Source organism: Nerophis lumbriciformis, linkage group LG09, assembly GCF_033978685.3.
Source record: "Nerophis lumbriciformis linkage group LG09, RoL_Nlum_v2.1, whole genome shotgun sequence".
Classification (NCBI taxonomy): domain Eukaryota; kingdom Metazoa; phylum Chordata; class Actinopteri; order Syngnathiformes; family Syngnathidae; genus Nerophis; species Nerophis lumbriciformis.
The window spans coordinates 15,059,195-15,074,739 of record NC_084556.2 but is presented as its reverse complement, the minus strand read 5'-3'; the positions used below and the strand labels follow the sequence as shown (position 1 = coordinate 15,074,739).

At 42.3% G+C, this 15,545-nt stretch overlaps 1 protein-coding gene across 2 annotated transcripts in view; it reads right to left on the bottom strand.

Moving 5' to 3' along the window:
• The window catches only part of stk32a (serine/threonine kinase 32A), a 173,839-nt gene that overhangs the window by 32,969 nt on the left and 125,325 nt on the right, over positions 1 to 15,545 (bottom strand). For both annotated transcript variants that reach the window (XM_061962524.1, XM_061962523.1), the window contains exons 10-11: positions 11,648 to 11,773; positions 4,925 to 5,053 (exon numbers count right to left, since the gene is read on the bottom strand). In XM_061962524.1, coding sequence (XP_061818508.1) covers positions 4,925 to 5,053; positions 11,648 to 11,773 — 255 coding nt within the window. The remainder of the gene's footprint in view (positions 1 to 4,924; positions 5,054 to 11,647; positions 11,774 to 15,545) is intronic.

Sequence of the window (15,545 nt, the reverse complement as noted above, 5' to 3'; positions counted from 1 at the left end):
AGAGTATAGAGCTGGTCCACAGTTCCACGACCAGGGCGAAAACCACACTGTTCCTCCTGAATCCGAGGTTCGACTATCCGGCGTAGCCTCCTCTCCAGTACACCTGAATAGACCTTACTGGGAAGGCTGAGGAGTGTGATCCCACAATAGTTGGAACACACCCTCCGGTTCCCCTTCTTAAAGAGAGGAACCACCACCCTGGTCTGCCAATCGAATCGAATGCCTTCTCCAAGTCCACAAAGCACATGTAGACTGGATGGGCAAACTCCCATGCACCCTCAAGGACCCTGCCGAGAGTATAGAGCTGGTCCACAGTTCCACGACCAGGGCGAAAACCACACTGTTCCTCCTGAATCCGAGGTTCGACTATCCTGCGTAGCCTCCTCTCCAGTACACCTGAATAGACCTTACCGGGAAGGCTGAGGAGTGTGATCCCACGATAGTTGGAACACACCCTCCGGTTCCCCTTCTTAAAGAGAGGAACCACCACCCCGGTCTGCCAATCCAGAGGTACCGCCCCCGATGTCCACGCGATGTTGCAGAGTCTTGTCAACCAAGACAGCCCCACAACATCCAGAGCCTTAAGGAACTCCGGGCGGATCTCATCCACCCCCGGGGCCTTGCCACCGAGGAGCTTTTTAACTACCTCGGCAACCTCAGCCCCAGAAATAGGAGAGCCCACCACAGATTCCCCAGGCCCTGCTTCCTCATAGGAAGACGTGCCGGTAGGATTGAGGAGGTCTTCGAAGTATTCCCTCCACCGATCCACAACATCCGCAGTCGAGGTCAGCAGAGCACCATCCCCACCATACACGGTGTTGACACTGCACTGCTTCCCCTTCCTGAGGCGGCGGATGGTGGTCCAGAATTGCTTCGAAGCCGTCCGGAAGTTTTTTTCCATGGTCTCCCTGAACTCCTCCCATGTCCGAGTTTTTGCCTCCGTGACTGCTGAAGCCGCACACCGCTTGGCCTGTCGGTACCTGTCTGCTGCCTCAGGAGTCCCATGAGCCAAAAGAACCCGATAGGACTCCTTCTTCAGCCTGACGGCATCCCTCGCCGCCGGCGTCCACCAACGGGTTCTAGGATTACCGCCACGACAGGCACCAACTACCTTGCGGCCACAGCTCCAATCGGCCGCCTCGACAATAGAGGTACAGAACATTGTCCACTCGGACTCAATGTCCAGCACCTCCCTCGTGACATGTTCAAAGTTCTTCCGGAGGTGGGAATTGAAACTCTCTCTGACAGGAGACTCTGCCAGGCGTTCCCAGCAAACCCTCACAATGCGTTTGGGCCTGCCAGGTCTGTCCGACATCCTCCCCCACCATCGCAGCCAACTCACCACCAGGTGGTGATCGGTAGAAAGCTCCGCCCCTCTCTTCACCCGAGTGTCCAAAACATGAGACCGCAAATCCGATGACACAACTACAAAGTCGATCATGGAACTGCGGCCTAGGGTGTCCTGGTGCCAAGTGCACATATGGACACCCTTATGTTTGAACATGGTGTTTGTTATTGACAATCTGTGACGAGCACAAAAGTCCAATAACAGAACACCACTCGGGTTCAGATCCGGGCGGCCATTCTTCCCAATCACACCTCTCCAGGTTTCACTGTCACTGCCAACATGAGCGTTGAAGTCCCCCAGTAGAACGAGGGAATCACCCGGGGGAGCACTCTCCAGTACTCCCTCGAGTGAATCCAAAAAGGGTGGGTACTCTGAGCTGCCGTTTGGCGCGTAGACGCAAACAACAGTCAGGACCCGTCCCCCCACCCGAAGGCGGAGGGAAGCTACCCTCTCGTCCACTGGGTTGAACTCCATGTAAACTGTGGGACTGCAGAGTCATGACGTGTTGTGCCGAAATGCGCTGTGGCGTATGTGTGTGATTGCATTAGTTGACGTAAACAAAGTCATGTAAGCACGCAACAGTCGTTGTCCGTGCATTCTTACATACAACAGGTTTTCCAGCACTTTCATAAGCGAGTTGGAAAACACTACTGAATTCAAGAAATAATAATGTACGAAGGTGGTGTCCGCATGGTTTTCTCTCCCTCGCCGCTCGTCCTGTGAGTCTTCAAAGAGTCTCCATTGAAGGCAAAAATTATGCTAAATGATCATGTATCCATGTCATTCATCATGTATATGCATTTTACATTGTTTTCTATAATTATTACCATATTTGGTATATTTTGGCAGACCCTTTGGAACGGATTCCTTAGAAAAACAGAGGTACCGCAAGTGTTCGGAAAATTTCATTTAAAAAGTAATTAATTATAGTTATACGTTATTTCATCAAAAAGTAATTTGTTGCCCACAGAATTACTCTTTAATAAATGCAATTGATTACTAAGGACAGTAATTAATGAGTTACTCAAAAATAAATCAAATATCTGGCAAATGTAGTTGAGAGATGTTTCATGAGAACAGAGTGTGTGTGGCATCAGCAAGATGCCAGCACGATTTTAGTTCAGCTGTTGTTGTTAGCTGAGCAGCCGCAGTTTGCCGGCAGCGACGGCAGCTGATGAATCTTCTCACTGTTTGTTACCTCTGGTTAATAAAGAGATGGAATGTGTTTTGATGGCTGTGAAGTGAAGTGAAGTGAATTACATTTATATAGCGCTTTTTCTCAAGTGACTCAAAGCGCTTTACATAGTGAAACCCAATATCTAAGTTACATTTAAACCAGTGTGGGTGGCACTGGGAGCAGGTGGGTAAAGTGTCTTGCCCAAGGACACAACGACAGTGACTAGGATGGCGGAAGCGGGGATCGAACATGCAACCCTCAAGTTGCTGGCACGGCCGCTTTACCAACCGAGCTATACCGCCCCAACTGTCCTATCTTCTTGTTTACAAACAGGCTAATGTAGGATTGCCAGCTTGTCACGTCAATCTTTGATTTCTTGTTCATTATTCCCTCATAGTAGTAGTAGTTGTAGTAGTAGTGTGTACATGTGTGGGTATTTGCTGTGTGATGTTGCCTCCTCCTATTTGATATTAGGTTCATTTTAGTGTGGTGCTGGTTGGTGCTTTCACTCGTAAAAAGTTACTTCCTGCATTGAACTTGCTGTAATTCTGACGCTGTTATGTTGCCATGCAACTACATCAAACGTATCGGTAACGCCGTTGTAACGTACATTAAGTCAATTATTTTAGTGAAGTGAATTATATTTATATAGCGCTTTTCTCTAGTGACTCAAAGCGCTTTTACATAGTGAAACCCAATATCTAAGTTACATTTGTGGGTGGCACTGGGAGTGTCACACCACGGTGAGGGAAGTCTTGTCTTGGTTTTTTCTGTCTTGTGATTTACATGTTTTATTTTGAAAAGCAACTCCTCTTGTTTCAGATCAGGGGTCCTTCCTCTTGTGTCACCAGTCTGACGTCATTCCTGACCCTTGATTGTTTCCACCTGTTTCCCATTACCCTCATGTTCTATATAAGCCCATGCCTCCCCTTGTTCTGTGCCAGATTGTCTCGAGCTTTCGTGCCTGTCTTGCGTTCCATGTTCATGTTCATGTCCATGCCTTGCCTTGTCCCACGTCTACGTCCTTGCTTCCAGAATATCCCACGCTGTAATTTTGAATTAACTTTTTCTCCTCCCTCAGAGCGACTTTTGTTATTCAACCTTTTTTCTACCGCAGTGGTGAGTTATAATTTTTCCCTAATGATTTTTCCTCAAAGTTTTTGAGTGATTTTTTGTTTACATTTATTAGAGTAGTAAGTTTTATAGTCTTTATTTTCTTCCTCCTGTTGGAGCGTTTTTTGTTAAAGTTTTTTGATAACAGATACGGTGCTAATTATAATTGTCCTTGTCTTTGTATTTCCTCCTTTTGGAGTGATTTTCGGTTTTTCCCTTTTGGAACATTTTGTCGATATCTATTTTTGTAATTTCATAGTATTTGAATTTACTCGGCTCTGGAGGCTTAAAGAGTTTTTCAAAATAAAAGCTTTATTTGGAATCACATCTCTGCATCTGAGTCCCTTCCTTCATCCAAGCCTGACAGGGAGCAGGTGGGTTAAGTGTTAGTAAGTTGTTATCACATTATGCAGATATTATGAACACTGGGCACTGCTGTATTTTAAACATTTTAAAGGTATCTAAATGTTGTCTCTTTTAAAAGTGATTACCCCCCCTCATGTTTGTATGTACTTGTATACTTTAGAGTAGTCAGTGTACAGCTTGTAAAATTAGTCCAAAATCACTGACTTTTTTTTTTATAGAGAGGCTAAAAAAATCAAATAAGATCAACATGTCTGTGTTGGCACTGTGATGAGGTGGGGACGTGTCCTTGGTTTACCCCTCCTTCTGCCCGAGTGCAGCTGGGATGGGCTCCAGCCTCAACCCCACCACCACCCTAACCCGCGACCATGAGAGGGACAAGCGGTAAGAGATGGATGGATGATGTATAAGACGTAAGTTTTATGATGCACACAGAACGCCAGTTGCAAGTGAGGTGGTTAGCCCAGCGTTAATCACTTTACTGCATGAAAGTAAATCTTAAATCACTCACAGTGCCACTTTCATTTCCTTCGCTTACATCAGCGTGTAACGTGCGTAGATAAACACGAGACCTCAGGCGGCGTCGCACTTGACTGGGCGATCAAATTAACCTTTCAGTTCTCCCCTTTTCTGTTATGTATAAACACCCAAAGGACTCCAGCTGATTTATGTGTAAGGGAAATTGAAAGAGCGCAGGCCGATCACATTATTTGCCTTGCAAAGTCAGGCAGCGGGCAGGCAGGCAGGCAGGCGACCCATTTGTTGTGACGGTGAGAGCCTTTTTTAAAACGTGTCCTTGACACCCTCATTAGCACTTTTAAAAGGCCCTGCAAACTTTCCTCAGTCGCACGGACGTTTTACAAGTGCTTCAAAATGTACTTTGTACTGCTCGCACAATTCCTATTGGCTTTGGAAAGCGGTACCTGTGGTGACCCATCGGACCCCTGGTCCTTGGTCTTTCTGGCCAGCCTCTTCTTCTTTTTGTGAAGCGGTTTGGATTCGAGGATCATCTCCTCCAACTCAAACGTGGGATCGCAGTTCAGTCGCCCTTTCTGCAAAAAGTCATCAATGTAAAAATTAGTGCTGTTATTTTATTTTTATTTTTTAAACAGATTGAACACACTTTTGAGTTAGGATTAATCATGATTAATCACATAATATTACCTGCTTGCTTAATTCAAATTAACTTAAAAAAAGACCCCGATATGTGGACAACAATGCAATTTTATTGTCAGCATGTCAATCAGGAACATATAAAAAAGTGTTTTGGGCTACTTCAATGCCCTACAGTTTTATCTAATGTCCAGTCAGACAGTATTTTGAAGTGAAACAAAGACACCTGATCACTGATCGTATAACACCCCATACCGCCTTTAAAGGGGAACTGCAATTTTCTGGGACTTTTGATAAGAACATGCGTCTTTTTTTTTTTTTAAACGATTTTAAAGATGATAAAAAACGCTTGAAAGATGCGGCTAATGGGAGTCAGTGTTGTAGCCTTCAAAACCCTCTAAAACAACTTCAAAACCCTCCAGCAACGTTTTATATACACACTGTAAGTCTATACATAATGTAGTAACAGACATGTTCATAACAATATGTAATCCATCCATCCATCCATTTTCTACCGCTTATTCCCTTCGGGATCGCAGGGGGCGCTGGAGCCTATCTCAGCTACAATCGGGCGGAAGGCGGGGTACACCCTGGACAAGTCGCCACCTCATCGCAGGGCCAACACAGATAGGCAGACAACATTCACACTCACATTCACACACTAAGGCCAATTTTAGTGTTGCCAATCGGGCGGAAGGCGGGGTACACCCTGGACAAGTCGCCACTTCATCGCAGGGCCAACACAGATAGACAGACAACATTCACACTCACATTCACACACTCGGGCCAATTTTAGTGTTGCCAATCAATCTATCCCCAGGTGCATGTCTTTGTATGTTCAATAATTACCGTATTTTCATCATTTTAATCATTGCCGGAACTATATCTTCAGTGCATTTATTTCCGTTTCCATAGCAGCGCACTTCTGACTTCTGGCAACAAATGTGTGTTCCTACTTCCGGAAATAAATGCGTGTGTGTTTTCTAATCAGGGCAGACTTGGTAACAGAAAACGAAGATGCCTTTTTTTGGACAAATGAGGATTCACAACCTTATATTTTTGAAGCTGAATATACTGCTGCTTATAGAAGCGAGCAGGAAGAAGAGGCTGAGACGTTGGAGCAGAAGGTAGAGGTGAAAACGCTAAAAATGTAGAACTTGGAGCCAAGCTTTTTAGACATAAATGGATTGCTTACCTAAAATCAACAGGAAACGTCCCCGGGCCAGCTGTACCAGACTAACAACTGTCCATTGAGTGAGTCACTATAATATCGACCATGGTACACACAGCACGTCATGCGTGTTATTACAACTACAGTACATACGCTCTCTGGGTATCTGTGTACAAACAAAACATGAAATGTGGGCTAATACTTTACAGATAGTGTAATATAATTGTACATGTCAGTACAAATCGGTGTCTTATCACATTGTTCTGTGCATTACAAACTCAAACGCAATTCGTGTTGACATAGAAGCTAGCTTATCCCTTGCTAAAGTTAGCTTTTACAGCTAATACTGTAGCATGGCGATTTATTATTATGCTAGAAAAAGAGTTCCTCAGTGTTCGCTCTTACAATAACAATGTCGCTACAGTTTGGTTATTATACAGGTTACGGAACCTAAATGAAGTATTGTTGACGGTTTTTGAATGCGTTTTTAAAATGATTTAGTGGTAGAATTTATTGTTCCCATTAATTGCATTACTAGCCACCTAGAACGAGACGATTTCTATATGCTAGAATGCAAAAAAAACATAACTTTAAACGGCACTTTAAAAAAAATGTTGCCTATCGTTCACGCTCATTATGAAAGACTTGACGACCGATGGATTTTTTTTTTTAATGGGTTCTAAATACTAAATAAACATAAATAAAAGTTTACTGACAGTGGAGCCAATGGGAGATCTTTTATTCCGCCCTTAAAATACAATAAATAACCATTCAAAAAGCGCCAACAATACTCCATTTACATTTTGTGATTTGAATATTAACCAAGTATTAGTGATATTGTTATTATAAGCGCTAACGCAGACATACTATTTATAGTGGCCCCGTCATCACTACTGTGTGCGCCTATGTTTACATCATCGAGTGGTCTGCTGCTTTCCCGCGTCCTTGCTCCTTGTAAGTTTATTGTAGACCATAAATCATGCAGCTCACCTGGACAGAAGAAGTCGGAGTAGGTATTCCTATACGTTGGTACACTTTGAAAGCCATTTAGGACCCAAAACTGGCGAGGACAACACGAAAAGACACTTGTCCCCCCACCCCGTTTCTTTGTGAGGAATATGAGACATTTTTCATCTAAATGAAAATATGTGAACATCCTGGCAGTTGGCATCCAAATGACGACGATGATGTCTTATTATGTTTATTGGCACTCATTAAGTCTGCAGTGAGTAATAATCAGTGATGAAGAAAAAAAGCAAACGTCATGATGCGTTTTTGGAATTAATGCGCCTTGTATGCTTAAAAAGATCAAAATAAGTAAATAATAAATGTTATTATAAATGTGCCCATTACCTCATCACATATATACTTACAAAGTTACAAGTGCAGTTCCCCTTTAAGGTAACCATCAACAGATAAGCTAAAGCAGCTTGGTCAAAATACATTGCGTGAATAATCCGCGTACATATACGATTAATACAATATTTTGATTAATCACATGAGTTAGTTAGTTAGTTTTGACAGCCTTGTAAAAATACATTCATTGATAGTTTTACTTTATTTATAACAAACAATGCTCAGTAAAATCCTGCACTACATTTATAACACATCCTTGAGGAGCAGTGGGCAGTGAACATACTATATTTTTCAGTCAATCATCCCGGTGTGGGCAAAGTGCCCAAAAACTGCAGTGACGGGGATGGAGGAAGCAAGATTTGAATTGACAGCCCTCTGGTTAGTGGACGACACTCTCCTAAAAGATAGCAAATACCAGTGGATTACAGGGACGTAAGACGACATCGCTTGATCTACTAAGATCCAGTTAACACACGCTAGACAGTCGGTTCAAACTATACAAATGTGTTGGCGTGATCTACGAAGACAATTGATAACAAGTGAAAAAGTGGTATAGACCGCCTTACTTTAATGAGGTCTTTGCGTGTTCTACCGACTGTCACCATGGAGACACTCATTTCCCTACGCAGCAGTCCAACCTGTGCTGATTTGTTATGTTGTGGAATATGCTAGACTCGCCACCTTTTCTGGGCGGTACCGTGGTTCTTAACCTTTTTGACCTCGGGGCCCAACTTTTCTACTGGATTCAACCCCACTCAAATATTAACACTGAAATAGTAATCATAGTCTTAATTTTAATCACATTCAGTAATAATATCTAATCTACTTACAGGATGAACCGTGTCAAATAATATGAAAGTTTGTGTTAATCACATAGATTAGGTCAGGCTGATTACAAAATACTACCGTATTTTTCGGACTATAAGTCGCAGTTTTTTTCATAGTTTGGCCGGGAGTGCGACTTATACTCAGGAGCGACTTATGTGTGAAATTATTAACACATTACCGTAAAATATCAAATAATATTATGTATCTTGTTCACGTAAGAAACTAGACGTATAAGATTTCATGGGATTTAGCGATTAGGAGTGACAGATTGTTTGGTAAACGTATAGCATGTTCTATATGTTATAGTTATTTGAATGACTCTTACCATAATATGTTACGTTAACACACCAGGTACGTTCTCAGTTGGTTATTTATGCCTCATATAACGTACACTTATTCAGCCTGTTGTTCACTATTCTTTATTTATTTTATATTGCCTTTCAAATGTCTATTCTTGGTGTTGGGTTTTATCAAATACATTTCCCCCGAAAATGCGACTTATATATGTTTTTTTCCTTCTTTATTATGCATTTTTGGCAGGTGCGACTTATACTCCGGTGCGACTTATACTCCGAAAAATATGGTAATCAAATATACTGCAAAAAAGGGACTCATAAAAACTGATTGAAAAGTAAATTTACATATAAATATGCAGTGTTAAAATAAATACATTATAACAAAAGTAATAATATTAAAAATAATAAATAATAAATATATAAATTTAAATAAATTGTCAATAAAATTTAGTAACTAAAAATGAGTCATATTTTTTGCGCTTAAGAAACTACTCCATGACTTTAGCTTCAGACTTGTTTGATATTGCCATTACTGCCACAAGTGGTGGAAAAGTGTACTTCAACTGAGTACCGCCGCGTCATGAGAAACTGAATTTCGCGGCCCAATAATGGGCCCGAACCCTATGGTTAAGAAACACTGATCTAGACAACAGAACCTTTTTTTTTTAGCACGCCTGAGGTGCGGTCTGGGAGGCGCCGGTTTTGTGATGGTGTTTTTTCATAACTGACAGCAAAAAAAGCTAGCAAAGCCCAAAACGAATCAATGAAATGTGTTTTATTCAGCCTCTTAAAGAGGTCATATGATTTTCCCCCCTGCATTTACTGTAAAACACTTATTGGTCTTTGCTGTCTTCATAACATGTAATGGTGGTGCTTTGGTCAAAAGTGTGCATAGATTTTGTTTTACAGATTGTTTTCAAGCCACTTTCTGACAATTTCCACAGAATGCGTCGTTTTGAGGGCGGTCTTATTTACGTGCCGAAACAAAGCAGGAGGATTCCCCCTCTTTCTCACAGCTTTGTGTGTGTAACTGTGCCAGTTTGCACGCACATTTCAAACGTGTGAACTAAGACGAAAAAACAGCTGCCAAAGAATAGTTTTAGCCTTGATAAATCACACTGCGAGTGCTAAATGATTATATTTGTATCTCCTCCTCCCAGTAATGTGGGCGTCTTAATAATCAGCATGTAGTCTGTATATAAATGAAGACAGACACGCCTAATGGAATGCACTCTCGATTTTGGTCTTTTAAGAGACACAATCCTCTGCACACAAGCTTAGTGGATCAGCTTTGCATGAACTAACAAACTTGCACATGTTTAAATTCATGTAAACTTTTAGTAGATCAAGCCCGTACTATATTCTGGATTAAATGTAAATTCTCATTTCATGGAACAGTAAAATACAAGTAAACTACTACTACAAAATATTATCAAAATTACTTCTACTAAGTTTTGATTGTAGTTGGTTGGTTGAAAAGCAGAATTACAAAAAAAAAACCTAACTTTCATGAAACATCGTAAGGGGGAGGGGCTTAGGCTAACGAAAATCATTTATTTTGCTGTTATAGTCTGCTTGCATTGGGGTCAAGAGAGGGCAATGGCCCACAAATAGAGCTGGGGTGACAAAAAGTTACAACCTAACTGTAAAGCCAACTACTGCCCCTGCAGGACTAGAGGGGAGCGTCATCGTTCAATTACTACAATTTTTACGTATTTTTGATGTCTTGTATTTCGATCCTAGAGGTGTATACACGCAAACCGACAAGTGGCGTTTAAAGACTTTTCCCAAAGCGATACAGAGCTTTTCTTCCTACACCAGTGACCTGGCTACATTGGTCAATATCTATCTATGTATGTATCGACAGTACGTAAGGTATAGACAGTATTTAAAGTATCTATTTAAAGCAAGGGTATCCAAACTAGGGCTCGCGGGCTAAATTTGGCACGCAAGACAACGTCTTCAATTAGGCCCACTCGACGGAACAAGCTCAATAAATCAGGCCAGGTGTGGAGAATCCATCTCATATACGACTAGCCAATGGTTTAATATCTGCCACTGTGTCGCCATCCGGTGGCCAATGAAAGTTACTCAACCATTAATTGTACTCGCAAGGACACACAGCACAGCTTTTAGTTATACGGCCCAATCCAAGCAACCTTCCCGAGTCATGATGCAGGAAAAAAAAATCAACCAGCACAAAAATTCAAAAAGCATGGTCACACATAACACAAGCTGCTCATTGAACTTTGTGTATATTATAAAAAATGTCTAATCAATAAAAACAATAAAAAAATGACACCCATTTAATCCACAACAAGAAATGATGACTGTAAAATTAACGGTGGTTTTCACACCAAGTTACTGTAAATCGAAAAACTGTTGTTTTTACATTACAATACTGGTTCTTAGCTGCCAGTTTTTTACCGTAAAAACTTTGGCAATATTTGTTTTACAGTGCATTACTATAAATAAATAAAAACAGTACCACGGTTATTCTTACTGCAAAATTCTGGCTAAAATACTTTTTTTTAACCATAAAATCTACATTCTTTGTTTTTACAGTGCATTACTGTAAATGGAAAAATGCTACCACTGATGATTTTACGGGAAATCTACGGACTTTTTCCCCCCCTACAATGTAGTCTTGCGGACATACAAGCAATGGTTGTACATCTTAAAAGAGGTTAGTATGAATATGTATTCAATTTGGTAGCCACCCTTTGGCGGGCCAAACGTCATGACAAATTTGGCCCACGGGCCCCACTTTGGGCATCCCTGATCTAAAGTATCTATCTCTCTATGAGACTAAAACACTGTGTTCAGCTCATTTTGAGTATTTCTTTCAAGTAGCACATTATACATTGACTTGTGATTCTCACATTGGGAATAAAGCCTGGGGGAATCAGTTTGCTGAGCACAGTGTCCCAGATGACGTCCGACATGCAGTCCAGATCCTGCAGCTCCGCTTGAGAGGAAATGCGCTTCTGGACGTCTATGCACAGCAACTGAAAGGGACAGAAAGATTCCGTTCAGAAGAGAAAAAAAATACCTGCTTTTCCACAGAGAGACACAGTCCCCGCTGAGACACGAGCAGCCTGAGAATGAGGATATATAGCTGGGGAAGGAGACAGAGGGTGCAAGAAAGGGACAGTGGGAGGGGCCAAAGACAACAAGTTCAATACATAAGCAAACGGCGATTGAGGTGAGTTGGGCAGGTTGTGAAGTGTGAAGGATAATGTTCAAATATATTGTGCGTGGAATTCTGCCCTTACGCTCTCTTAACACCCGTTACACACACTTTCAGTTGCTCACACACACACATTGACGCGGTTGGAATTGCCAATGAGGTGCAGGAAGTCTGATCACGGAGCAATGCAACAGTTAAGACTGCAGAGGATGGCTGCCAAGACTAAGCCCACGTACTCCAGCTCAAGCCTTAGCAGCTGACGAGGTGTTACAAGAGGCTTAATGCAAACAAGAGCAATGGACCCCAGACACTTCATTATAAGCGCTTTGTTTCATCTCGCCTTCACGAGGCAAAGCGGTGTTGCTTTGTGTGTTTTTTTTTTTTTACATGAGAACATTGGTTCCTACAGGTGAAGATCACAGAAGCAGCAACAGCGGTGTTGTGTCGTTTGCGTTGCGCAAGGTAATACGTTACGCTCTTATTGCAACCCTACATCAACCAGCTGAGATACATTAAAGTTAAAGTTAAAGTACCAATGATTGTCACACACACACTAGGTGTGGCGAAATTATTCTCTGCATTTGACCCATCACCCTTGATCACCCCCTGGGAGGTGAGGGGAGCAGTGGGCAGCAGCGGTGGCCGCGCCCGGGAATCATTTTTGGTGATTTAACCCCCAATTCCAACCCGTGATGCTGAGCCAAGCAGGGAGGTAATGGGTCCCATTTTTATAGTCTTTGGTATGACTTAACTCACAACCTACCGATCTCAGCGCGGACACTCTAACCACTAGGCCACTGAGTAACGACTTGTACTCCTAAGAACCAGTGTCCTTTGAAGTGAACAAATCTCCACTTAGAAGTTCACTTCGCTATATTGCAATTTTTATGTATTTTTGGCCTAAATATAAGCATTTTCAAGCATAAACATGTCTAAATTAAACATTTGAACTAGACAGTGCTGTCCAGTATCTGTTTACATGGTTTCATCCTCATAATTTCATCTTCACTTCAGTATCATCAAACCAGTTGTAGTATTTTCCCAGCTTGGTGGTTGGGTTTAAGAACTGTGTGTACGAGAATCTATTTTGCTGTACAATGTATGACAATACAGTTTAGTAGTCTTATTTTCTATTGTCATGTCTGCTATAGGGCAGCACGGTGGACCAGGGGTTAGTGCATGTGCCTCACAATACGAAGGTCCTGAGTACTCCTGGGTTCAATGCCGGGCTCGGGATCTTTCTGTGTGGAGTTTGCATGTTCTCCCCGTGACTGCGTGGGTTCCCTCCCACCTCCAAAGACATGCACCTGGGGATAGGTTGATTGGCAACACTAAATTGGCCCTAGTGTGTGAATGTGAGTGTGAATGTTGTCTGTCTATCTGTGTTGGCCCTGCGATGAGGTGGCGACTTGTCCAGGGTGTACCCCGCCTTCCGCCCGAATGCAGCTGAGATAGGCTCCAGCACCCCCCGTGACCCCAAAAGGGACAAGCGGTAGAAAATGGATGGATGCTATATTGGAATAAAAGAGTATACAAGTGACTGTTGTTTTTATTTCATGTCTATTGCTTGGATTTAAAAGAAGCGACGTCCGGCTCATTAAATATGCATGGTGGACAAGCAGCGTCCGTTCTCAGGCGCCATTTGTTTTCGGCTGTACGAACCGTTCAGATCGCGAAAAGGATAAACGTTTCTTCAGAGTTCCTCGAGAGGTTATCAGGAAGGGCGGAAGAGAGTGGTACACACTCTAGTCCAGTGGTTCTTAACCTGGGTTCGACCGAACCCTAGGGGTTCGGTGAGTCGGCCTCAGGGGTTCGGCAAAGGTCAAAACACACCCGACTCATCGTGTAAATACAAACTTCTCCCTATCTGCGTATTACGGATACAGCAGAAGTCAGACTGATTTACAGCTGTGTCATTTGTTGTGAGTTTATGCACTGTGTTGGTTTTGTTGTTTGAACAAGGTGATGTTCATGCACACTTATAACACTTTAGTATGGGGAACATATTCACCATTAATTAGTTGCTTATTAACATGCAAATTAGTAACATACTGGCTCTTAACTAGTCATTATTGAGTACTTATTAATGCCTTATTCGGCATGGCCTTATTACAACCCTAACCCTCTAACCCTGGCCCTAACCCTCTAACCCTAACCCTAACCAAATAACTTTAAATTAAGTCTTTGTTACTTAGAATATGTTCCCCTAGTGTCCAAATAACTGTAAATGAAGTCTTTGTTACTTAGAATATGTTCCCCTAGTGTCCAAAAAAACTCAAAATTAAGTCTTTGTTACTTAGAATATGTTCCCCATACTAAAGTGTTACCAAAAACATATAACTTTGTCTTGAATTTGGAAAAAAAACAAAAAACATTTTATTTTTCACTAAAGAAGGGTTCGGTGAATGCGCATATGAAACCGGTGGGGTTCGGTACCTCCAACAAGGTTAAGAACCACTGCTCTAGTCCAAGGGAGCAGAGTCGAAGATAAATAAAAGTTTAATAGCGTTTTCTATTCGGGCTCCAGTACTATGGAATGCCCTCCCGGTAACAGTTAGAGATGCTACTTCACTTCAGTAGAAGCATTTAAGTCCCATCTTAAAACTCATTTGTATACTCTAGCCTTTAAATAGCCCCCCTTTTTTAGACCAATTGATCTGCCGTTTCTTTTCTTTTCTCCTCTGCTCCCCTCTCCCTTGTGGAGGGGGAGACACACAGGTCCGGTGGCCATGGATGAAGTGCTGGCTGTCCAGAGTCGGGACCCGGGGTGGACCGCTCGCCTGTGCATCGGTTGGGAACATCTCTGCGCTGCTGACCCGTCTCCGCTCGGGATGGTTTCCTGCTGGCCCCACTATGGACAGGACTCTTACTATTATGTTGGATCCACTATGGACTGGACTCTCACAATATTATGTCAGACCCACTCGACATCCATTGCATTCGGTCTCCCCTAGAGGAGGGGGTTACCCACATATGTGGTCCTCTCCAAGGTTTCTCATAGTCATTCACATTGACGTCCCACTGGGGTGAGTTTTTCCTTGCCCTTATGTGGGCTTTGTACCGAGGATGTCGTTGTGGCTTGTGCAGCCCTTTGAGACACTTGTGATTTAGGGCTATATAAATAAACATTGATTGATTGAATAAATATACAAATACATGTAAACAAGGTAGTGAGGATGCTAAAGTTTTATATACTGCATTACCCAGAAGACTTAGCGCTGCAGACAGAAACCAGAAGTAGGTCTGAGCTATACGCGGTAGGACAACAATTGTGCAGTTTGAGCTTTGAAGAGTTGATATATTTGTACATGTTGTTATTCCTCCTTCGTCTATACAACAAACATACGTTTTGATTAGACAATCCGCATTTGAGTGCTCCTCAGAGGCAAATTTGATTGCCGAAATTGACATTGATTAGCCAAAATGTGCGGGAAGTTGCGGGCTTTGGACAAGGGCGTGAGGTTAAATTTGCATGAATTTGCACGATCGAAACATTGCAAATTCCTGGAGGGACTGTATATTCAAATGAGGCTCTTGTTAAGCATGTTCCAAACAAAAATAGCATGACCAATAATAAAGAGACACTAAAG